We start from the raw sequence: 26,030 nt of genomic DNA, 5'->3' as shown, positions 1-26,030 counted from the left end.
AGTCCAGTTTTATCAGTTCTACAACTTTGGGGTCATGCCCTCTTCCCTCCACCCCACTGTCAGTCCTGGGCCCAAAGAACTTAGAGGACAAATGGGGACATTCCTCCCCTCCCTCTTCTAGGCTCCTCACTCCTCTCAAGTGTTGTCTTGAGATCTTTCTCACTAGTGGAGCACTGGTAAGAAAGGCTCAAGGCCGCTCTCTTCTGGGGAGTCCATTCAGCCCAGGGGAAACTTGTCCTTCCTGCTCACATCCCGCAGTGGGAGTGCAGGCTTCACACCTGCTGCTGTCTCACATTTCCACCCATCCTTCTCAGAGAGGTGCTGGTGTGACCTTGATGTCACCTTCAGTCTCAGTGGGTAGGCCCTCCCTCACAAGCTTGTTGTGGAGGATCAGAAAGAGTACCACCTCTCCTCCCCTTTTAAGAAGGTAACGGGGAACCCCCGCCAAATGCTGACACTTTTTTTTTTTTTCATTTGAATCACTATAGTTTTCAGCTGGGGGAGGTGAAAACCCATGTCTTTTCATGTCTTCCAGTCCCTTGAGAATGCTGTGGAGGAGGTGAGAGGAGTGTGGTAAGAGGGTGGGGACTAAGCATTTGTTATTTCCCCAGGGGGAACTTCAGCTACAACTGGGGCAACAAAGAAAGATCCTAGAGATCCTGCTATCTTGGCTTTGAGATTCTCTCTCTTCATCACACGCACAACTTCAAAAAGAGTTCAGATTTTCAGCCTCCTTTTTTTCTCAAACCTCAAAATCTCTTCAGACTACTCTCAACTGGCAACCTTGCTTGCTATCTCTCTGAGAAAAAAGGTGCAAACAGAAGAGAACAATTGCACACTCCCCTCACTACCTCTGCCCTTCCACCTACATTGACTCATGGTCTCCACCTTTGCTCCTGACTGTGAGTGCTAGTGTGTGTGTGTGTGTGTGTAGAAGGAGGAAGGATGAGAATGAACAGATGAAAGAGCTAATAAACTTAATTATATGCATGTGTATGAGTGTGTGGTTTTTTTTTTAAAGATTTTATCTATTTGTCAGAGAGAGGGAGAGAGCCCAAGCAGGGGGAGCAGCAGAAAGAGGGAGAAACAAAATTCCCCCTGAGCAAGGAGTTCCGTGGGACTTAATCCCAGGATCCCAGAACACTGGTATCATGACCTGAGCTGAAGACAGACGCTTAACCAACTGAGCCACCCAGGTATCTTTATATGCATGTTAAAGTAAATTAAAAAACGATCTGATGCACAAAAGAATTTATCTTGCTTATTAAGTTAATACATGTGTACTAAAACAGAATAGATCATGTGAATGTTACAGGATTAATGATACGTTTTCAACCCACTATATGACCGTGCTTCATTTGCTTTCTTTGTTTTCGAAGATTGCTAGATGTTATCTTGAAGTCTTGGCAATATTTTTTTAAGATGTGAAAAATTAGCGCTGGGCTTGTTATGCCCCAATAATGGGTCCGTGATTAAAGAAGCGAGACTGATACAAAGCGAAGGTCAAGCAAAGCTTTATTTCGCGCCAAGCATTAAGAATCTAACGGAAAGTTCAGGGCCACACCTCTTACAAGAGAGGGCGACCCTTCTCTGTTTCACAGACTAGCTTTTAAGGGTAAAGGCCATGCGGTCAGGCCTGGCCACGCACAGGTGGCCAATGAGATTGTAACACACACACAGGAAACTCCACAGTGATGCTAGGTGACCAATTGAGTTACAATTTACCCTAGTAGACATTTGAACCAGTCTATTACACCTTGATTGGGATTGGCGCCCAAAGGGCGGGGCCCATACTCCTTGGTAACCAGGGAGACAGTATGCATCCCCCCACTGATCCGATGTCTCCACCTGGCCGGACCCACCTTTGTACCTGGGCTTTGTTACCTGAAGCTGGTTTCTGGGACTTGTCTCCAAGTAAATCCCCTGGGGGAAGGGGAGCAGGGACAGTTTCTAAATAGGTCCTTACAGGCTTATCCCCCCTTCTCCAAGCTTCTTCAGCCACCATATTCTCCATTTACTCCTCTCTACCTTTCCAGACTAAACATGCATCTTTTTTAGACAGCCATAGAGCTACTGAGAGAGTGGAGGAAGGGATGGAAATCCTGATGATTTCACATCCAACCAGCCTACTGAATCAGCTCCTCAAGGAATGGCTGCTGAGGTCTGGTTAGGAATCTAGGAATCATCCATATAGGGCATGGGGGGAGACTTGCCATCAGTTTCCATCCTTAGGGTTTAGGGGTTGAAAGAAATGACACCTGGGTGTAGGGTAGACTCTTTCCATTTGGAGAAGGAAAAAGAGGAGAAAAAGAGCTACCCTGTGTCAGGCAGTTCACCACAACCTATTAACAGGTGAAGAAACTGGGCTCTGAGAAGCCGCCATCTGTCCAAGGTCACACATCTAGGTGAGAAGGAGCTGGGGTTTTCAGTCTCTTTCAGTGTCTTCAGTCTTGTCATACTACAAGTGTTAGCTGTAGTTAGAATATTTCCTTAGGCAAGGCAAAAATGAAACCCCAAGAGTTATATGGTGATGGCAGAAGTCTGTGCCCTCTGTTCACCTTCCCACAACCATGAGGTGAAGGCAGGACTTCAAATGTGGATGTGGGTGCAGGGGTAGGGAGGGGCACAATGGAGTCCAGGTCAGATGGTGAAATGAACAGAATCTTCATTCTCCTCTCAACATCACTTTCTTCTTCAGAGAGCCTCCTCTTCTCACACCAAAGACACCCCACCCAATGCCTGAGCCGCGATTAGGACTTCCTCCACACTGTGCTTGGTTACACCAGTTCCATGTAAGTTTCCTACTTCACCTTTAGTTTTTCCGTGTCATCATCTGTACAGGCAGAGTGGTCTTGGGCAAGTGTCTGCTCTCAGGGTCTCTGGGCTTGGTGCCCGTGGACTTTCAAATCTAACATCCAAAGAACATGAGTAAAAAATGAGATTGTCTGAAGATTGGGACAGTGTCCAATAAAGAACCCTATGGTTTCTCCTGAGCTACAGAGCTGTGGATAAAGGTTTGTGCTTTGAATAGAGGGCCATGCTTCAAACCAGTGTTCCCCATCATTTTGGATGGTAAATGGGCAGCCATCTCCCATTGCTAATGCCAGCAGGCAGAGGTCACACAGTCTGCTTGTCAGACCACTTCAGGGGCTAGTCCTGTCTTCTCTTTAATGCAAATTGTCCCACTAAAGTCCATTTGTGAAACCTTATTTAAATGAAAACCTGAAAGCACAGGTGGTCGGGGGACATGGCAAGAATAGAGGAGGTGACACTGAATGAGTGAAATTGGGAAACATGACTTTCAGCAGACAAATGAATCTCCAGCAGGATGATGTCTACTGGAGACTGCTCTAGTGATGGTGACATTTTGGGATGAGATGTGCTTTCAGGTGTCCCTGACTTTACACCAGCCCTGAATGCAGGAAACTGGGAGGAAGGCACCCTCCAAGGGCATGCATGTTTTCCCTCTTGCAGGAACATGGCAAGTAAACCTAAGAAAAAGCACAATCTGTGCTGTTTTGCAGAAAGACCTGGCTCTGCTCCTGGGCATGGTAGTTACCCCTCCAGGCCTGAGGTCGATGAGGGCTAATGTACTTCAGAGTCAATAATGGCTACCCTGAAGGCTGTAGTGAGGATGAGACTAGATGTTAGATAATAGAAAATATGTATCTTGGTCTCTGCCCTTGGTTCCTGTCCCAAAGCTCCCGAAGCCCCTGTACTTTCCTACAATATAAGATCGCTAGGAGCATCTTTAGTTCTAATAGTTGGTCTTTGGCCTCAGTTCCTGACACAGGGCTTCTGAAACGCTTGTAATTTCTTGGGTGATAAGAGTGTGATATGTTCTGATGAGATCACTCTGAGTGGATTCACGGATGGCTCCTGGGTGAAGGCTGGTCACCAGAAAGACCAAGCCATGATTGGAAGCTTGGATTTTTCAGCCCTGTTCCCCACTCTTTTGAAAGAAGAAGGGCTGAAAATGGAGTTAATGATTGACCATGCCTATGTGAAGAAGCTTCCATAAAATCCCAAAAGAATGGGCTTGGAGAGTTTCTGAGTTGGTGAACCCATGGAGAGTTAAACACACTTTAAACATTAACATGTCCTTGCTTTGTAGTCCCTAGCTGGTGAGGACTAGAATTATTTCTCAGAATTAGTTCATATTGGTTATTACACTAGTTTATGTGCCCACGCCCCCATCCCCATGGTGATTCCAAGACACACATGCACACACATACACACACACACAAATAAACAAAGCCATATTCACTTATGGAGCTGTAAGCTAGGGGTCCTGACAGCAGGCGAGGGAGGTGGGAAGAGCTGGGAACAGGCAGACAGGGAGGGCTGAAGGGAATCCAGCGGACTCCAGGGTGGTAGCATAGAGGCCTCCCCTTCTTTCCCCCAGATTTTCCTTTTTCTTTTTCTTCTCTCTCTCTTTTCTTAGAGATTTTATTTATTTATTTATTTATTTAGTTAGTTAGTTATTTGAGAGAGAGATGGAGAGTACAGAGGGAGAAGGAGAGGGTGAAGCAGATTCCCTACTGAGTAGAGAGCCTGATGCAGGATGCAATCCCAAGGCCCCAAGATCATGACCTGAGCCACAGGCAGATGCTTAACCGACTGAGCCACAGGCGATCTCTCTCTCTCTCTCTCTTTTTTCTCCCCGCAAATAAATATTTAGTGAGTACCAATTGTATGTCAGACACTGTTCTAAGCACTGAGCACACAATGGGAACTCAGCAATGAGCACTGGATGCTGAACACCCGTTCTTGGTCTCTTCTTGCCTCCTTGTGTTCTTAAATCCTCAGCAAAGAAAGCCACATGACTGCATGTGACAATGGGAGGTCTAAGTGTTCTCTCAGATCAGGCCCCTCGCTGCTGCCCTCTCCAGATGGGCACACTCTACCAGAAGTACCATGCCTTCCCTTGGAAAATCCTGAGCACTGGCTGTGTTGCAGGCACTGCGCTAGGCTCTAGGGATACCTCATTGAGCAAATGAGACCCGAATTTTGTTCTGAGGCTGACATTATCCTTGGGGGAGACAGACCTTATACACTGAATATAATTAGTGTTTTTCAGTGTCTCCTGACCTCATCTTCTAAAACCTGCCACCTCACTTTCCAGGAGGCACCCCCCCCACCCTTCCTTGGTCTCTTCCAGCTGTGCTCCCCACGCTGTTGGGGTCTTTGAGCTTTAGTATCCTCCCTGGTAAAATGGAGATGGCTGTAATAAGAATTAACAGAAAACTCATGGTTCTAGCATGTGTACAAGCATCTGAAGAACATGCTGGAATCCTGAGCCCAACCCCAGAGATTCTCACTTAGAGCTCTGAGTTCAGGTCCCCTGGATGATGCTTGGTCAGGGGGTCCCACACGGGAGCCCTCTAACCCCACCCAGAGAGCACTGTTCTAGAAGATGAAGGGGAAAGGGAGGATGCTGTCTAAACCTCAGCTGCGTTAATGCCGCCTACAAGGAGAACTGGGAGAACTGGGGTAACTGGCATGACATGTCAGCTCCACAGGTGGTATGAGTGGCTGTGAAATTGTAGCCCTCAGTCTGCTGCCACGGGGTACCTAATGGACTGGCCATCCCAGGTGCCCTCTTTCTGGATCTCCCCTCGTCTTTGTGCAGAGACTGACCCCAGCTAGTGATGGAGCAGGATGGAGATGCTAATCCAGGTTCATTCCTATAAGACATAGGACTGTGTTAGTGAGAACCTTCAGCTTGAAGATTCCCCATTTCCCTTGCCAGAACATTCCAGGAACCGTGAGGCAGTGCAAGACTTTTCCATGTCTTCCTCTTTCCTTCCCCCTCCCTTTCACAGGTGTCAGACCTGCATCACTGTCTCTAACTTTTTTTTAGCGCCCCTTATTCTTCACAGGTGTCATCACTAGTAAATCTCTTTCACATCTAGTCCCATCTTGACATCTCCTCCCCGGAGACCTGGACTAGCACACCCAGAGTGGTCTGTGGTACTGGAATAGCCTTTGGTTGTGCCCTATTTGTTGCTCCTTGCCTTCCTGGTGCCAGCAGGGGGATAATGTGCATGAGGAGAAGCCAGCGCTGGTCCTTCCAAAACCGTTTACCCTCAGCCTGGGCAGGCCTGGCACAGCCACACAGGCATGGCACCAATGCCTCTTTGGGGGCTGTTTGTGTCTGGTGCAGTGGTTCAGAGCATGGCTCCTGGGGTTAGCTTATCCCAAGGCTGCATGACCTTGGGCAAGGTACCTAATTTCTCTACCCTCTAAAGCTGTACTCACCTTCCCGATTGTCCGAGGTTTCTTTCTGCCCTGTTGACAGGTTCCCTGCCTCTTAGCAGCATGCTACAGTCTCAGGAGTGTTGGGCAAGTACCTTGCCTTCCCCTTGCCCGTGACCTGCCTAGACTAGCTCTCTGTGGTTTCTGCTACTCTTTTGGGCAGAGAGGCCGTGTGGCACACTGGAAACGCCCTGGTTCCAGGATCCCTCAGCCACTTCTAAGAATAGGGTTTCTATAGGTCCCTTTCTTTCTCTACTGCTTGGTTTCTTGATTCACGAATTTAGGAAGGTGAACATCTCTTTTTAAAGGCCGGGCTTTACTTCTAGCTCCAAGAGTCTACGAAAGGATAGTACTCTCAGAGGCAAACTTCATAGTCTTCTACTCTTTCTGTTAAATGTACACTAAACACAGCAGTTCAGTGCTGTTCTAGGCCGTGGGGATTCAGAACTGAAAGGAGGACGCCTGGGTGGCTCCATGGGCTGGGCGTCTGTGACTCGGGTCATGGCTCTGGGGTCCCGGGGCTGACCCTGCTTCAGGCTCCCTGCTCAGTGGGGACTCTGCTTCTCCCTCTCCCTCTGCCTCTAACCACTGCCCCCACCCCCAAGTCATGTTCTCTCTCTCTCTCTCTCTCTCAAGAAAATGAAAACAAAAACTGAAAGGAGAATGAAAGGAGAAGGTCTTTTTGTCACCACCTAGAGATGAAAGACTTCTGCCTTGGTTTTTACTAACATTTTACAATGGGAAGTGGGAGACGTGCAGGAAATCATTTCCTGATGATGTCTGGCTCAGAGAGGAAGGACAATGTGTTTCAACGTCTCCTGCTTTAAAAAAAAAGAAAAGAAAAGTGTATTTATGTTCGTTGAGAAGAAGAAATCCACAAACTGTGGAGTTTAAACAGATAAGGAGAGTTCATTTTTCTTTTACAGGTCAAGAGGCCAGTTAATGATTAGTGAGACCCAAGTGGGTGTTTGCTGTCCAAAACTTTGAGAGGCTGGCTTGTAGGAACTCGGCTTCACCCCAGCTGTGAGACTTGAAGCTCAGCGATGCCCCCAGGCCTCAGGAAGAGACTCTTCTGCTCATGGGGGCTCCTTTTGTGGCTTAGCATTGGAAGTGCAGGTAATTCTGGGGCTCGGATAATTGGGTGGCATTTCTTTGTCAGTGGTTCTATTTCTTAAGCCACCTGTTTATGCAGTGCTAACCTTTGGAAGGTCCCCTAAAAGCCCTCCTTTGAGATGAATTTAGAAGAGGGAGGAAAAAACCCTACAATCATAATGGGACTGATGGCAACTAGGACACTCTCTCTTTTCTCTGGAAGTTGCATTAATCCTCTTCACCTGGCACAAGCTAGGATTAACTCTAAGAAAATAAGACCTTATTATTTCCAAAATATGATTTACATTCCCCCTATTAATATCCACTGTACCAAGATATATTTAATTTTAAAATCTGAATTTTCCATGGGGCGCCTGGGTGGCTCAGTTGGTTAAGCGTCTGCTTTCGGCTCAGGTCATGATCTCAGGCTCCTGGGATTGAGCCCCGCCTAGGGCTCCCTGATCAGCGGAGAGCCTGCTTCTCCCTCCCTAGCTCCCTCTGCTTGTGCTCTCTCTCCCTGTCTCTGTTAAATACATAAATAAATCTTTTTAAAAATTTTTAAAAAATTTTTCAGACTAATAGAAATTTTGTTGTTGAGAACAGTAGATGTCCTTGCTAATTTACTGATCCAGCTCAAATTTAGTTTTGTTGTCCTTCCTGGTAGGATAGCAAGTCCCTGCTAACCACAGAAGAAAGGATGACCTTTAAGAAAAAATTCCTTCAAGTGCCACTTGGCATTGTACCTTTCCCTAGGTAAAAACCCTACCCACCATGCCTGCCGCTTGATGTAGCAAATGTAAACACTCCCGGGGCCTGGAGGTTCTCTGGCTGGTGAAGATCCCTCTCTTCTGAGCACTGGTCCTTCCGCTGGGAAAGCTTCCCCCCAACCCACCTACCCTGCAGGTCCCCATTCATTCGTGTTCACCAGACATTTAATTTCAGTCCCTGGCTTTAGGATGTATCAGTCCTTCTGCCTGGAGCTGCTCATACCTTTTTGTTGATGTATGCTCTTCACATCTTCCAAGAGACCTGCCGTGATTCCTCCTTCTCTTGAAATACCTCCTTGCCTCTCTCAGCACCCCTCCCTGCTCCAAAGTTCAGCGTGCATGAATGCGTTCACCCCTGCCTTAACGGGGAACTTTTTTTTTTTTTAATATTTTATTTATTTATTTGTCAGAGAGAGCGAGCAAGAGCGAGCACAGGCAGACAGAGTGGCAGGCAGAGTCAGAGGGAGAAGCAGGCTCCCTGCAGAGCAAGGAGCCCGATGTGGGACTCAATCCCAGGATACTGGGATCATGACCTGAGCCGAAGGCAGCTGCCCAACCAACTGAGCCACCCAGGCATCCCTAACGGGGGACTTTTAAAAGGTGCTACTCAGCATCATGTGTGCTTTCTCTTGAGTACTTATTTGTGTCTGTGTATAAAATGGCCTTCTTATATGTATATCAAATTTGTGTGTTCGTGTGAAATTCTGCCATATGAACCACAGAGCTATCTTGCTATTCTACATGGCCATTTATACATGATACACCATATCTGAAAGGATTTCTGTCTTATGCATTATTGATAGATGTGGGAAATACTGCCCTGCAAAGAAGCTATAACAATTTATTAGTATGTAAGCATGGCTGTTTCCCCAGCCTATCTGCCAATACTTTGTAGCATCAAACATTTTTCATGTTGTCAACTTGATAGAAAAAATTGTTATTGCATTGTTGTCTTAATTCTTAGGGCTTATTATGATTTGTGCTTCTGGTGGCTTGTTTAAGCAATCTTATTATAAAGACAATTTCTCATATTTTCTTCTTAATCCCACATGCTAGCCCAATCAGACTAACATCACCAGGAACAAACCCTTTAACTGTGGTGTGTTTTTTCAAACAGTGCTGTTTTATTTTGACAAAATTTATTTTTAAAATATATTTATATATATTATTTTGCATGTATGTCCATAAAAAATTTATTTATCATTTTCTTTTCTTGTATTACCCATGTTCTGTTGATTCTAGGATTATTATAACCTCATGAAATAAGTTTTTATTTTATTAACAGCTTATATAAGATAATGATTACTTGTACTTTAAAGCGGTGGAGTTCTTGTGTAAAACCATCTAGCTCTAGTGTATCTTAGTGCCAGAGAAGACTCTTGATTACCGGTTTAATGTTTGGATGCTAGTAGTTTAATTTGGGCTTACAATTCCTTCTTGAGTCAGTTCTACTAAATTATATTTTTCTAGAAAATTATCCATTTCTTCAAAGTTTTCCAATGCATTCGGAAATTTTTATTTTTATTTTTTAAGATTTTATTTACTTATTTGACACAGAGCGAGACACAGTGAGAGAGGGAACAGAAGCAAAGGGAGTGGGAGAGGGAGAAGCAGGCTTTCCTCTGAGCAGGGAACCTGAAGCTGGTCTTGATCCCAGGACCCTGGGATCATGACCTGAGCTAAAGGCAGATGCTTAACGACTGAGCCACCCAGGCGCCCCAACATATGTTTAAATGTTTAAACATATGTTTAAATAGTTAAACATATTTTAAAAATATCTTTTTATCCATGATGTCCTGGTGTTATACTATAATATACCTATAGAGTGATTGATTGATTGATTGATTTATAGAGGTTTATTTATTTATTTGAGAAAGGGGGGCAGAGGGAGAGACACAATCCTGAAGCAGACTCCCTGCTGAACTCAGAGCCCCATGGGGGGCTCAACATGGGGCTCAATTTGTGACTCAATCCCACAACCCTGAGATCATGACCTGAGCAGAAATCAAGAGTTGGATGCTTAACTGACTGAGCCACCCACGCACCCTTGTTTATTTTTTATCTCACTTATCACCAAGTGTATTTTTGATTGGAGAACTCAGTATTTTTTTTAATTTTTAATTTTTAATTTTTTATAAACATATAATACATTTTTATCCCCAGGGGGACAGGTCTGTGAATCGCCAGGTTGGAGAACTCATATATTTTTTCAGTTATGGAAAATTCTTAACAATGATCTTTTGAAAATATTGCTGCCTCTCCTATTCTCTTCCTTTAGAGCACAGCTACTAGATAAAAATTGGAACCTTTCCATCTATTGTCTATACTTTTTAACTGTGCTTTCATATTAAAAAGTTTTTATTTCTGGGGTGCCTGGGTGGCTCAGTCGGTTAAGTGTCCAACTCTTGATTTCGGCTCAGGTCAAGTTCTCATGCTTATGAGATTGAGCCCCAGGTCAGGCTCTGCACTGGGTGTGGAATTGGCTTGAAATTCTCTCTCTCCCTCTCTCTCTGTCCCTCACCCTGCTCGTGCTCTCTCTCTAAATTACTTAATTTTATAAAGTTTTTTACTTCTGTACTAAACATTATAGTATCGATTCTTTTTTTATTTCAATGGTTACCTTTTTCATTTCCAATTTTTGAACTTGTTTATTCCTATATAACTTATTTTATCACTTATGTATGTTTTTATTTCATGATTTCTTTTCTCTGTCTTTATTTTTATCCTTGTAGATTCTCAGCATACTTATTTTAAAGTCAATGTCAAAGGCTTTTAAAACCTTATTTTACCTGGAATGAATTCATAATTCATTTATTGGTTTTATTGACTATCTTTGTAAACATTTGATTTCTGTATATAGGTAGGTATTTTGTTTGTAGGATGTTTTTTAGGTAAACTCATTATTAAAGTGTAGCATATATATAGACAAGTGCACAGATTATTAGTATACAGATTAAGGAATTTTCAGAGTGAATTCACCAGTGTAACCAACATCTGGGTCAAGAAATAAAACACTACAAGGTTCTTAGAACCCTTTCCATGTACCCCTCTTAATCACTACTACCCCAAAGATAACTATCATCTTGTCTTCTAACATAATAGATTAGATTCAATGAGAAGCTTGTGTTTGGCCGCCCCCCATCACCTCCTCCCCTTCTCATCTTCTTTTAAGATTTTATGTATTCATTTGAAAGAGAGCATGCAAGAGCAGGGGTAGAGGATGGGCAGAGGGAGAGAGAGAGGGACAGTTAGACTCCCTGCTGAGCACAGAGCTGGATCCCAAGACACTGGGGAAATCATTTCAATAGGGATTTTTTGTTTGTTTGTTTTTAGCTTCCTTAACAGAGTCAGGGAGCCCCCCTCCCCCTCACCCCATCACAGGTCGGCCTGGTGCTGACCTTCTACACCTGACATGGAGCACTCTAGACCCCACTTACCTCACAGAGCCGAATTCTCACAACCACTGCCTTCTGCCAGACTAGGAACTCAGCACCATCTTGCAATTCCGTTCTGGTTCTTGTTCACAGAGATATAATCTTTCTATTTGAGATTGGCTATGTCTTCATCTCTTCTCTTTCGATATTCATCTACAATTAGTCTTTGGTTGGAGTGTGGGTTGGGGAGAGGGGAGAGCTGAACATGATTCACTGTGTCACCTTCCATATTCCCAAGTGATCTAAAGTTTTATTCTATCATCGGCAAATATTAGCGATTTTCTCGCTTCCTTTTCAAATTTTGTAACTTCGATCCCATTTTATTGTCTTGTTTCCCTGGCAAGAACTAGACCTTTCAGTACAATATTTCACAGAAACGCTGATAGCAGACACTCTCATTTGTTTCCAGTTCTAAATGGAATGCTTCTAATGTTTCACTCATAAATACGGTCATTGCTATAGGTTCTTGGTAAACACTTTTTCTTACATTAAGAAATGTTGGGTATTAAATTTTGTTGTGCTTTTTTCTTTTACATCTATTGAGATGAGTACTTTTTTTCCTTTAATTTGTCATATGTGAATTACATTAATACATCTTCTAATGTTAAGCTATCTTCTCATTCCCTGGATTAAACCCTACTTGGCCATGATGTGTGTTTAGTTCTTGTTATCCTTTTTCCTTGTTATCTTGTTATGCGTGTTTAGATTTGCTGATAATTCAGGTTTTTATGTGTCTGTTTAATAGTGAAATTGGCCTTCCATTTTCCTTTCTCCTTCTGTCCTTGTCCAGTTTTGATATCTTCGTTCTTTTCATAGAATGAATTTAGATTCTCTCTCCCCTTTTCTATTCTCCAGAACAGTGATGAGAATCGAAGGATTGGTAGAATTTTTCTGTAAAACTGTCTGGCATAGTAGAGTTTTTTTTGATGAAGAGATTGAAAACTACTGTTTCAATTCCTTAATGCTACAGTTTGACATTTGACTTTCTGTTTTTTCTTTCTTGAGTAAGTTTCAGTAAGCTATACTTTTCTAGGAAATTGTCCATTTTCTAGGAAGAAAATGTGTTTTGAACTTTTGGGTGGATATAAACATGCTCTTTTATGGTTTTAAAAATCTAATCTATTTATATCTCCTTTTTATTCTCTACATTGTTTACCTGTGACTTCCCTCTTTTTTTCTTACTCTGCCTTATCAAAAGTACATCTAGCTTATTATTCTTTTCAAAAAACTAGGTTTTCATGTTTATTGTCTGTGGCAGACACTATTCTAGGCAGTAGAGTAAACAAAATGGGTAAAAATTCCTGCCTTCTTTGAAAGTATATCCTAATGTAGAAAAATCAATAAACAATACACTTAATAATAAACTAGTGAATGCCATAGGAGGTTAGAAGGGGATGATTGCTATAAGAGACAATAGATCAGGATGAGGAGGATTGACAGAACTTGGATCAAAGGCACAGGCAGGTGGCAATTTAAATGAGGTAGTTACCTTTGACAGGCAAAGACTCAAAGGAGAAGATAGGGGATGTCTGTGGGAGGATACTCCTGGCAAAAGGGATGGCCAGTGCAAACACCCTCAGGGGGTCTAGGACTGTATAGTGTGAGAAAAAGCTGGGAAGACACGTGGCCAGAACAGAGGAAGCAGTAGCTGAACAGGCAGAGTGCTCCTGGAGCCTGTGGCTTAGATGATTCAGGCTTTATTTTTAACATAATAACCTCTTTAAAGACTATCTCCAAATCCAGTCACATTCTGAGGTCCTCAGTGTTAGGACTTTAACATATCAATTTATAGGGGCAACTTGATTTATTTCATAACAATACCCACTTCACCATGGCCTTTAGTCTTTTCTGGTTAATAGTCATGTCCTTTTCTGGCATTGTATCTTTAGACATGAAAACTATTCACAGATTTTGGTTACAGAAGTGATGTGTTTAATAAATTAGTCAATAGTGCACTAGCTGATTTATAATAAATGCTTGTAAGTCCCTGTTTCTTTCTTCCTCTCAAGAATACTTTTTTTCCTTCTAAGAACAGATGACTTCACCTTAGATCTTTCTTGTTTTTCTTTTGTTTTTTTTCCTCTAGGAGATGCACCTCCTACCGCACAGACAAAGTGCACTGACTTCCAGAATGCTAATCTTCTCCAAGGCACCAATCTCAAAGTCCAGTTTCTCCTCTTCACCCCTTTGGATCCCAGCTGTGGGCAGCTAGTGCAGGAAAGTAGTGACATCCAAAACTCTGGGTTCAATGTCACTCTGAGAACCAAACTACTCATCCATGGATTCAGGTGGGAGTAATCAGCCAATAGAAACATTCCAGCTAGGAACTAGAAAGTGACCATGATGCCATAGGAAGTTAGTGGGAGCAAGAGGAGAAATGGATTTACTGACAGTCCCATGTTTCATCTTTTACCTCCTGCTATCTTTGAAGGTGTCTCATATCAATGTAAATATACATTGTATTGTGCATTCTTGTGGGTCTTGTGCATTACTCCTCCACTCAGTCTTGTCTACAGCTCTCACACAGTAAATAATGTATGATCCCGAACAAGTTGCCCCAGCACATGGAGCCTTGGTTTCCACGTCTGAATAAAAGGGAAGTGGTACAGATGGTCTCAGTGATCCTTTTCTCCCTGAAGCATGGGTTTTATGATTCATTTCAACCAATGAGGTCATAGGCTTTGTGCAATCAGAGTAACAGCATGGTGTTTTTATCCAAGGGTTTATTTCCTCTTCTTCATTTCTTCCCTAGTTTCCCGATTTAAAAACTTCCACTCATGGGTGCTACTTCCATCATCTCCTGAGGTTAACCTTCCTCAGGTGCTAGACACTTCTCTTCTTCAATTTCTTTGATGCCTTATAGTCCAAATTTTGTTGTAACACTGAGTCTCAATTTAACCACCATCCATCCTTCCAATATCTTCTCTCCAGAGCCCAGTGACAAGGCCAGAAACAGAGGAAGTTTGGTGGGAGGAAAGGAGAGAATGCAGTGAAATAATAGTGATATCAAACAACTAGAGATGGGGGCGTCCAATGAAGAGGTGGACACCGAGGCACTGCACAAAGGATCACCGTTTCAGAGTCTCTGGGTTCTTTCTGCTTCTCAAGTCACTGGACTCCGGGGACCCGGCCACTTCCCTCCATAGGCGTTCTTCCTCTCTCTTGTGCCAAAGTCTCTCCTCCAGCAAATCTCATATTCAGCCACTCTTTAAGGCTGAGTGTATCCCAACCCAGAGATAGCTAACAGAGCTAGAGAGCTCAGCAGGTTGTTACTCTGTCTGTTCCTAGATCCCCCAAAGCCACGTTCTGTGGCACACACCCAGTTTGGGCTCCTCTGCCCACATGAGCGTGCCCTTACTGTTCCCTTATTGTGGGCCACTGAGAAAACTTCTCCCCGTCTCAATCTCTTGGGACAGCTTTATGAAATTTTTTCTACCATTCTCCTTTTCTTAGAAAAGCCTATTATACTGTAAGTTCCAAAAGAATAGAAAATATATCTTATTTTTCTTTCTTTCTTTTTTTTTTTTTTTAGATTTTATTTATTTATTTGTCAGAGAGAGAGCACACGCAGGGGGAGCAGTAGGCAGAGCAGGCAGAGGGAGAGGCAGACTCCCCACTGAGCAGGGAGCCTGATGTGGAACTCCATCCCAGGACCCGGAGATCATGACCTGAGCCGAAGGCAGAAGCTTAACCTACTGGGCCACCCAGGCGTTCCATTAGTTTTCTTTATTTCTCACAAAGCACCTAACGTACTGCCTGGCTCATTGAATTAATGAAAGGATGACTGAATGAGCAAGTAAATAAAATCATCCCTCAAAGAGAGTGCTTATATTATAGAATGATAATTAAGATGGCAAATCATAACTCTAAGGTACAAAGCTATCTTTTCTCCCCCATTAGTAACACAAGCAGTGTCAATGTACATGGTGTGTGTAGTACGCACTGCACAAAGATACCTGACTGGGGGCTGGTGGGGCTGAAATCCCACCTGAGTTCCAGGCCCTGGTATGAGGCTGCATCTACCAGAAACAAAAGGCCCTTTTATAATTTACACAAGGTCTCCATATATACAGGCTGAAGCCTTGGTGACTTTGGGATTAAGCTCTCCTATGCTCAAAGTGGTGTAATATTTATTGCCCATTTACCCCCCTTCATTGTTTTGACCTTCACACACACCCCCATTTATTCTGTTAATAGAGAGTGTCGTCATTTCCATGACAATGGATATTGACTTAACAGATAATTTTCCCATCCTTTCTTGGCCCTCTGTCTAGGGCTTTAGGTACAAAGCCTTCCTGGATTGATAAATTCATTGGCAGTCTTCTTCGGGCAGCAAATGCTAATGTGATTGCCGTGGACTGGGTTTATGGTTCTACAGGTGTCTACTTCTCAGCCGTGGAAAATGTGGTTAAGCTGGGACTTGAGATCTCCCGTTTCCTCAGAAAACTCCTGGTAGGTGCCGAAGGGCTTGGGGGTGAGTTTGGCTGCTTATGAGGAGACAGAGGACAGAAAAGAGGCATCAACACATGAAGAGGAGCTTTAGGGCAGAAGCAGAGCCACCCAGTAGCTTGTGGGTCTTTCCTTCTAATCTCCACTTTACCATGTACAGTGTTGACTTTGGGCAAGTTGTTGCCCCACTCTGAACCTCTGCTTCTCCTCTGTAGAATGTGCCATTGATGTTAGATATAGAGTCCCTCAAGAGGAAGTGGCCATGGTCATTACTCACACACTTAAGTCACCAAAGAGAAAGTGAAGCAGTCGTTAAGGTGGGGTGTCTAGGAAGAGGGCAAGTCATAAATGGGATGAAAATTCTGCCTTCTTCTCCCAAAGCATGTGTGGAGGTATGTCATACCCAGGGTCCTCTGATTCTGAAGCTTCAGGGAAAAGTGTGAGCCCGTGAGGCCAGAAGCTGCTGTGACTCACATGCAGTTTCCTGTAAATGCCCTATTCTAGGTGCTGGGTGCGCCAGAGTCTTCAATCCACATTATTGGAGTTAGCCTGGGGGCCCACGTTGGGGGCATGGTGGGACATTTCTACAAAGGCCAATTAGGACGGATCACAGGTAACGTTATTCTCTGCCCATCCTCCCAAGTTTAGAGATAGAGAGAGAATGTCCTGGAAATGCCTCTGTTGAGGTGAGCAGAGGAGATCTTTGTTCTTATGATTGAATTATCTATTTTCACTAAAATTTATTTATTGTGGCCCTTTTGCCTGAAACAGTATTGTGTTGTTATTGTGTGATCTCTAATGTCAGTGTAAGAAGCCACGTATTTCTTCTGAACCTCGGTTACTACCTCTGTACAATTAGTTGTAATAGCTCATATCTGCTTGGCCCACTGTGGAAATCACCCTTAGACAATTATGCTAAATACTTGCAAAAGCACTGGGGACTTTATGCTTCAGAAGCTACTCTCAATGAATAAGGGACTAGAGCTGTGTGGTAAATACCCCGATCTTTCTGGCTCTTCAGTGGGACAATTCTGAGTCATGTTCTACAAAGTCTCTCAGAAGGGTCCCAGTGGGATAAGACCCAATTGCCCCAAATGAAAAAACATTCATTTTTTTCATACTCTAATTTTCCTACTCCCTCACTATACTCTCACTGATCTTCTCCCAAATAAGCTTCTTGGGCTTTAAGTCCTTGTCTCAGGGTCTGTTTTTTGGGAAAGAGAGAAAAAGGCATTCAAACTAAGACACGGGGATAGTAATTTTTACTTCACTGTGTTGTTATGAGGACTAGCACAAGGTCTGGCATCCAGTAACTGCTCCAAAGATTATAGCTGTTGTGATGAGTACATGAGGATCAATATTACTTACATTAGCCCTTACCAAATGACTGATGTTATGAAGCTCATTTCAGAGCCAGAGAAGCTAGGTCATTGAAAGTTGTAGATGACAACGTGGGGTTTCCTGGGAGCAGTGGTCCTGAGCTGTTTTCTTACCCTTGGGTCCTTGCTAGAGGACTCTAGGAACTGACTGGGAAGGGCCCAGAGAGGTGTGTGGTGGGTCCACGAGGGCTGCGGCAGCCAAGAGGAAAGGGCCCCTGACATCAGACTGTCCCAGCAGGCCTGGACCCCGCTGGACCGGAGTACACCAAAGCCAGCCTGGAGGAGCGCCTGGACCCTGGAGATGCCCTCTTCGTGGAGGCCATCCACACAGATGCTGACAGTGAGTGTGGGGGTGGGTGGACCTCCTAGGGGCAGGAAATGAGCACAGCAGGGGCTAGGTAGCTGGTATCTGTGTGGTTCTGGGCAGTTTCCCTCCCTTCTGAGCTTTTATTGAAGAGAGGAGTCATCTTGATCTCTGATTAATACTAAACCTTGTGATGAGGCTGTGTGGGGGAGGGCATTGCTGCCTGGCAGGCATCTGGGAAAGTCATGCTTCTTTTTCAGGGTAAATGTGACTGGCCCCATGCGATTGGGGCATTCCATGTCTGGGGCAGATACTCAGGCCTGTCAGGACTTCCTCCTCCCTAGTAAGGAGCCCAGGCCTTCAGACCAGTGAAGAATAGAATCCTTGCCGCCAATAGTGACAGGCACAGGAAAGACCTACAACCCTAAATACATTATGACCAAGTGAAGCTATTCTGACCATCTGGGAAGAGGGGTGGGTGGGCATTCTTCCTCATTTCTACCCTTATGAAATGCCCAAGAAGTGGCCAGGCCTTGTGCTCAGCATGGTGGGTGCAGGAAGAAATAATGCCTATCCCTCACCAGAAGAGTGTGCAGTTCAAGTGAGAAGTGTCCGTGTCTCATTCCTTTGGGTCAGAAGCCTTCTTCTAGCACCTAGCACTCACAGATTCAGAGTTCTGGAAGAAACTCATGCAGTCATATTATTTAACCCTCTTTTCCACCTTCATCATCTCACAGATAGGAAAACAAAGCCCACAGGCCTCTGCCTAGCTGTTGGGTTAACCGGTTAATTGTCACGTTTAACCCTTCTGTTTTTAAATTTGCTAAATAGGTGACTTATTAGGTTCCCATTTACCAGAGCAAGGCCTTTCAGTCTTCTTCAAAGTTGGGGGCTCCCTCCTCCTAATGTGATGGGGTGGGGAAACATTCCATTTTGTCTAACCGATTTTTATTGAACTATGAGTCAGCACTGAGAATACGGCAGTGTACAGGGCATTGAAGAAGGTCCCACCCACGTGGAAATAGAGACTAATTGAGCAGGCATTCCTTCATTACTTCCTTCTATAAATATTAGGTACTCACAATATGACAGGCATGGTGCTGGTATTGAGGATATAGCAGGAAAAAAAAAAAAGACAGGTAGAGTCCCTGCTATAGGCTGTAGAACAAACAAGTAAGCAGACATAATTACACACTGTGACTACGATGGTGGAGGAGGGGGAACAGAGGGTGATTTGGGTGGGGGAGTCCCTTTAGGTAGGTTATTGAAGAAAGTCTATCCAAGGTGAGACTTTGCAGGTGAAAATGAACCAGCCCTGAGAAGATCTGGGAAAACATTTGAGGTGGAGAAAAGCAAAGCCTGGATGTAGGTGGGGACAGCAAAGAAAACCACATGGTTAGAGAACAGAGAGTGAGGCAGGAGAAGGGGGTCCTGCTCAGGCTGGCCATGGGGAGGAGTTTACATTTATTCTATAGCTGGTGAGGCATAGGATTTCTTGTAAAGATTATTGTGGCTGCTGGGCAGAGACTTGGCTGCAGGGGACATTAAGGGAGCCTGGAGGTTCATTATAAGGTGTTTGCAGGAGTGGTCTGGGTGGGAGATGGTGGGGGCTTACACAGGGGTTGGGGGAGTAGAGACGTTGAGAAGTAGAAAGATTTGAAATACAGTTTGGAGGTAGAGCTGACCACAGAGGTGCTGGGCTAAGTGTAGGGAATGAGGGAAAGGACAACTTCTAGGTCCTTGGCTAAGCCCTGGATAGATGCCATTAAACGAGTAACATACAACCAATCACTTACAGTAGTGATGTGGGAAGGGGAAAGATGTTACGAAAAGGAAACTTGGGGTCTTTGGCAGATGGCTCGGAACCAGTCTGAGGGTCAGATATGGCCACATTGATGAAATTGGAACTCCAGGGCACAATCTTTCAAATTAGCCAGGTTTCTGCTCCATCAAGACAGCACAAAAATATGAGGGGGACTGTGGAAATGTGGCCCCAAATATATATCTGTCTGAACTATTGCTCCAAACAAAATAAGCGCTTGTTTGATAAGGATATTTACTAAGCTTATAACATTTGGTGAATTATCAGAAAATATCAGAGTTATTTTTCTTGATTTATTAGACAAATATGATTATCTTTTCATGGTTTTATTCTTCTTGGCTGCCTTTCAGTGTAGAAAACAGAGGGCATGGTCTTCCCTGTCCTGGCACTGGGGAATGAGGCAGGCACCCAATGAGCACACAGTGTGGGTAGGCTCCCAAAGTCAGAGTTCAGGCTCTGCTGCCAGGGGACCCCCCTGTGGGGCCTGGAAAATATGCCTCTGCAATCCAAAATAATGGGATTCTTCCTCCTTTCAGATTTGGGTATCCGGATTCCTGTTGGACACGTGGACTACTATGTCAATGGAGGCCAAGACCAGCCTGGCTGTCCCACCTTCATTCATGCAGGTCAGAAAGCCAGATGGAATTGGGATTTGGGTGGAGCCCTAGTGTCCTTTGCTATGCACCATAATGCCTTTCCCTGCACTTACTGAATGCATGTCTTTAGGAGCCCGAGGAATTCTGGTGGAGGAGGGCCCAAAATGAAAAGCTTGCACCATACTTTCACTGGCCTCCCCACTTCTTAGGTCCTGCAGTGATAGATCATCACTCAAGCCAATAAACCCTATTCTTCCTGGGTGCCTTGTTGTGGCATGGTCCCCACTAACTACATCTGGGGCAACAGCCTAATTGTGGCAGAAGTAGAAAGACATGCCCAAACCTGGCTAGCTGAAGGATCAACCCACTGTTGACCATTTCCTTAAACTTATTAAATTTGGCAGTTCCCCAGAACTGTTTTCAAAATAATTATCTTGAGTACATTCAATGAATATACATTTCTTCTTTTCTAAATACTCAATTGATGCTTGAACAGCATGAGTTTGAACTGCACAGGTCCACTGATACATGGGTTTTTTGATAAATACAGTAGAGTACTGTAAATGTACTTTCTCTTCCTTATGATTTTTAACATTTTCTTTTCTCCAGCTTACTCTCCTGTAAGGATACAATATAGAATACATGTAACATACAAAATATGTGTTAATCAACTGTTTATGTTATCAGTAAGGCTTCCTGTCAACAGTAGGGTATTAATAAATAAGTTTTGGAGGAGTGAAAAATTATACATGGATTTTCAACTGCACGGTGCCCCAACCCCCTTGTTGTTCTGGGTTCAGTTGTATTCTGGAATGTTCTCTTTGAATACATTCTTTTTAGCGTAATTTTAAATAACATTGAATTTGTCAAAAGTTAAGGATCAAGGGTTGTTTAGTCTTTTTTTATTCTTCTTATGACTATAGTCAACCTATCAGCATTTTTTATGAGAATTTTATCCTGATTTCTGTTTACTATGTTTTTAGTCTTTTCCCGCTTTACCAAATTTTCGACACTTTAAGGAATCTTGATAATCTTATTGAATAACCACTATGCTAATTTACCAAATTTATTGATTTTCCAAAAACACATTTCTTTTCACAATTTATAGATTTTCTAGCATTTTTTTTTAAAGATTTATTTATTTATTTGACAGAGAGAAATAACAAGTAGATGGAGAGGCAAGCAGAGAGACAGAGAGGGAAGCAGGCTCCCTGCTGAGCAGAGAGCCCGATGCGGGCCTCGATCCCAGGACCCTGAGATCATGACCTGAGCCGAAGGCAGCGGCTTAACCCACTGAGCCACCCAGGCGCCCTTCTAGCATTTTTTTAATCAGATAAGATCTTTTTGGTTTTGATGACCTTTGAATATTTCTGTGGCATTTTAGGTGGCCACTTTTCATTTTTCTTCATAACACAGTTTGAGAGGGGTTTAGTTTGTGTCCCTCAGCTCCCTGTTGCACCTGGAAGGAACTTGCCCATAGAGTGTTCCAACCATGGGGGAAGGCAAATTAATACAAGCTCAGACTTGGTTGCTGATCCCAGAGTGGGGCTCCCAAGGTGAAGGGAGAATCTGAAGACCCAGAATCCTGGAGCTGTGGTTCACTATAGACCTCTTAGCCCCGCCAACTCATCCATTGTGAGTTACTTCAAATTTGTATACAGTAAACAACAACAAGAAAACCAAGTTTTTATTAAATTGGGACATTTGGTACATTCAGTGTGTCAGTCATTTGACCAGGTGAACTTGAAGCACGTTGACTTTCAGAGACTTACTGTGAACTGTGGCTGACTCCCTTGATTGTCTCATTGCTAGGCTGGGTATCATGAAGTTGTAAAAAATTGGGTTGTGTAGGTAATGATGAAGGAGGTAAAATATGCAACAGATACTCATTGTAAGAAGTGGGTCAGGATTACCAATACCCAGCAAGCTCCCATTTTCCAAAAGAGAGTTTGCATGATCATGGAAGATGGATCTCAAATTAAGCAATTTTTAAATAAAGATTTTATTTATTTATTTGACAGAGATCACAAGTAGGCAGAGAGGCAGGGAAAGAGAGAGTGGGAGGCAGGCTCCCTGCTGAGCAGATAGCCCAATTCAGGGCTCGATCCCAGGACCCCGGGATCATGACCTGAGCCGAAGGCAGAGGCTTTAACCCACTGAGCCACCCAGGCACCCCTAAGCAATTTTTTTTTTGATCGATTAAGTTTACGTATCTCAGGAAAATTCAAAAGAAGAGGGAGAATATAGTAGCCATGTCTGTTAACATTTTAAAATGTGGCTCAAGAGTTACCATGTATTTATTGCCTGCTGCAATATAAAATTCAATAGAATTACAGTAAGCAGGATGGAGAGATTTTCATTTGTCTTAAACTAAAGACTTGGTTGTATTTTTTTTCCCCCTGTGCAGGTTACAGTTACCTGATCTGTGATCACATGAGGGCTGTGCACCTCTACATCAGTGCCCTGGAGAATTCCTGTCCACTCGTGGCCTTTCCCTGTGTCAACTACAAGGCCTTTCTTGCTGGACAATGTCTGGATTGTTTTAACCCTTTTCTACTTTCCTGTCCAAGAATTGGTAAATGCCACCCCTTTGGCTTCCTTTGACAATTTCGGGAAAGTTTAAGTCTTGCTAGTTGCCACCTCTGTAAGTCCTGATTTCTTATGATCAAGAAGTCTATCCAACCAGAGTAAGGAAATTCACCAATAAGGTGTTCAGCCTATTCCCACTTGGAAGAAGGCATTTGGCCTTCCACGTCCCACTCCTCACCCTGTATATTGCTGCCTGATGCCATATTTGCTCTGTACACACCTTTTACACACAGCCCCTCATCTGCAAGTCCAGACTCAGGACACTTTAGAAACATTGGTATAGCCCAGAGCTGCTGCCCCTACTCCAAGACCAGATGCTTGCCATAGGTCTTTCTAGCGAGGCAAGTCATTCTCCAACACCTGATGGACTCTAAATCAAGGTGTTGTGGGGAGCCCTCAAGAATGGCACTCATGGCCCACTTTAGAGGCTTGAGGCTGTGGTGGCCACGGGCCAGCTGGAGGGCTGTCTCATTGCTGGTCGGATTGGGCACATTCCTGGATCCAGGCCAGTCTGGGGAGAAGGGCTTGGAAAAGGTGGAGGGATCTGGCTTCAACTCCCCTTCCACAGGTCATTGCTGAGAATATCTTAGGGTTTTCCAAGATGAAGGATTTCAGGAAGAACTCTGGGCTGTGCAAATGGCTCCTGCCCCTCCCTCATTTTCTCACTTCTCACCCCTGGCTGCCACTCGGAGCTGCAGCAGCCTGTCATTCCTTCTATCAATGAAACAGATACCAGCCTGACAAAATGTTAAAGGAGATGTAGCTTCCCACAATAAAGCAAATCAACGTTACTTCCAACTCAGTGGGCATATGCCACAGTTTCCCCCAGATGTGATGGGCCTGCTGATATAAACAGCCACCTCACACTGTCGGCCAGCATCACTTCTTGCTACACTTTCCGTGGCCGTGAACACCCCAGGGAAACGTGAACTACTTGAACTAATTGAACTGATTACTGGAACTTCCAAGAATATTTCTTTTCTTCACCCTGTGTGTCTTTGTCCAAACTGTACTCTCTGCTTGGAATGCCCTTCCCTAACTTGTCAACCACTATTCTTCAGGTCAAACACTTTCCTGTGCTTTGTCTGCACAGGGCATAAATGCCATCAAAACAATTGCCTTATAGATTATTTTGCCAATTGGAGACATAATTTTAAATTTCTGTTAAAGATCTCTTGAATGGGCCAGATGATTTGAAGAATGTACTTCCTGTTTGTGTGTTTACCCTTGGCTGGGTTGCAGGTACCCTGGGATGCGCCGTAGGGCATGGCATAGAATGAGCATACAGTGGCCTTGTTTGCAGAATGAACGAGTGCATGAAGGAATCCAAACGTGGTTGGGTGCCATGGGACAGTGCAATGGCCTCCTCAGGGCTCTGCTTTCTTTGTCTTTGCCTCTCTACTTCCAGGGCTCGTGGAACAAAGTGGTGTCAAGATAGAGCCTCTCCCCAAGGAAGTGAAAGTCTTCCTCCTGACCACTGCCCGGGCTCCGTACTGTGGTAAGTTGGGGGAAAGACATGTAGCTCAGTGGTGGCCGAGGTGGGGGCTGAAAGACTGGGACAAAGAGGTCATAGGAGGGGTGGGGGAGCAGCAGCGACTGGTCTTAGATCCTGAACTTTCAGAGCTAGTTCAACCCATTGCTCTGCTTCAAATGAAGACTTAAGGACATGTTACTGTCTATATACTTCTCCTAGCTCCTCCTGTCTCCCTCCAGTGTGGGTTCTCTGCAGTATGGTATCTGGAAGGCCCCCAGACCCCTCCGTCCTGCATACTTTTTTGCTCCCTCCTTGGTGTCCACGTTATGCATCTCCCACCCTGGCAGCCCTCCCAGGTCAGGGTCTCTGAAGAATATTAAACCTTGTCCTCTGCCCTCCTTCCCATACATGTGCCTATTCCAGTTCTTCCCTGTTGCTTCTAACCATAGCAGTTCATTGAAGCGCAGATGCTGGTAAAAGATGTTCAGTGTGAGAGGAAAGTGTGTCTAAGAATCTATGAAATCCATCCCAGGCTGGAGCATCATCTTTCCCTGTGCTATTTGCATCTTAAGTAGAAGGACTATACTTCCTTTTTTAGGCTGTTATCTGGGATCTTGTCTGGTTTATTGTGGGTACAGGACAAAAGTATGCTGGTTAGGATGATACATTATATGGCCATGCTAATTCTAACTGATTTTGGGGTCAGCTTTTGTCTGGTTCTGGAGGGATCTTTATGGCCATTCCTTCCCTGTACCAGAACTTCTGGTGCCATGTGATGTGGAGCCTGAAGCTCAGACTGTGGTCACAAACTTGCATTTGAATCTCAGCTTCTGTGCTTGCCAGACATGTGATCAGGAGATAGGACTTAACCTTTATGAACCTCTACATTTGTGTGTAGAAAATGAGAGCAATAACATACCTACTTCAAAGAATCAGCTGTGAGGATAAAATAAATTAGCATACAGGAAGTTGCTAGCACAGTGACGGGAACTTGATAAGTAATATGATCCCTTTCCCTTTATCAGTCAGAATTGGAGGATACTAGATGGGGGTGCTTATCATGCTAGAGAGAATTCCTGGAACAGGTGGGCTACAAGAGTCCACGATGGACTTCTCACATATATCCACTCACCTGACAACCCAACTCTGAGTAAGGTGTGAGGAAGGAGAGGCTCTGAGAGGTGAAGCCTCTGCCCAAAGCTACACAGTGGGGTGGAAAAGGCAGAATTCAACTCCGGGTCCTCTGGTTCCCAAATCTATTCTCTTTCCATGCTACCACCCGCTTCTGCACAGGCCTCTGCTCTGCTTCTGAGAGCCAGTCGGTGTCAATGACATAAGCTTTGACAGCCCCAGGATCCAAGCTGTCTGGGAGGGTGGGGATACCACAGAGACGCCCAGGCTGCCACAGAGAGGGAGACAGTCATCTCCTACACATGAGTGGGCTTCCTAAAACTCTGCGGGGGAGGGGAGAGGAGGGTGAGTGCTACATTTTATGAGTTCTTATTTAGTGTAAGAGACATCTTGGGGCACCTGGGTGGCTCAGTGGGTTAAGCCGCTGCCTTCAGCTCAGGTCATGATCTCAGGGTCCTGGGATCAAGCCCCGCATCGGGCTCTCTGCTCAGCAGGGAGCCTGCTTCCTCCTCTCTCTCTGCCTGCCTCTCTGCCTACTTGTGATCTCTCTCTGTCAAATAAATAAATAAAATCTTAAAAAAAAAAAAAAGAGAGACATCTTTTTCAGTTCTTTCAAAATCACAACACCAAGATAATGTCAGCAAGCAGGGAGGAGTGGGATGTTCTAGCATTACAAGTAATAACAAAAATTAACATGTATCGAATGTTTCCTAGTCACAGGCACTGTGTAAGGAC

General features: G+C 44.3%; 1 protein-coding gene across 9 annotated transcripts in view; it reads left to right on the top strand.

Annotated features, from left to right (window-relative positions):
- The first annotated feature begins 7,020 nt into the window (after positions 1-7,020).
- The window catches only part of PLA1A (phospholipase A1 member A), a 36,093-nt gene continuing 17,083 nt past the window's right edge, over positions 7,021-26,030 (top strand). For 5 of the 9 annotated variants that reach the window (XM_032347770.1, XM_032347761.1, XM_032347774.1 and 2 more), the window contains exons 1-8: positions 7,022-7,374; positions 13,638-13,839; positions 15,826-16,003; positions 16,505-16,613; positions 17,618-17,719; positions 20,042-20,131; positions 22,509-22,676; positions 24,099-24,188. In XM_032347770.1, coding sequence (XP_032203661.1) covers positions 7,302-7,374; positions 13,638-13,839; positions 15,826-16,003; positions 16,505-16,613; positions 17,618-17,719; positions 20,042-20,131; positions 22,509-22,676; positions 24,099-24,188 — 1,012 coding nt within the window. In that variant the 5' untranslated portion in view covers positions 7,022-7,301. Of the gene's footprint in view, positions 7,375-13,637; positions 13,840-15,825; positions 16,004-16,504; positions 16,614-17,617; positions 17,720-20,041; positions 20,132-22,508; positions 22,677-24,098; positions 24,189-26,030 lie in introns of all 9 variants that reach the window. The other 4 variants (XM_032347742.1, XM_032347749.1, XM_032347734.1 and 1 more) reach the window with 3 other exon arrangements.

Source organism: Mustela erminea, chromosome 1 (genome assembly GCF_009829155.1).
Source record: "Mustela erminea isolate mMusErm1 chromosome 1, mMusErm1.Pri, whole genome shotgun sequence".
Classification (NCBI taxonomy): Eukaryota; Metazoa; Chordata; class Mammalia; order Carnivora; family Mustelidae; genus Mustela; species Mustela erminea.
The sequence above is the reverse complement of the archived record's forward strand: the minus strand, read 5'-3'. Positions and strand labels throughout refer to the sequence as shown.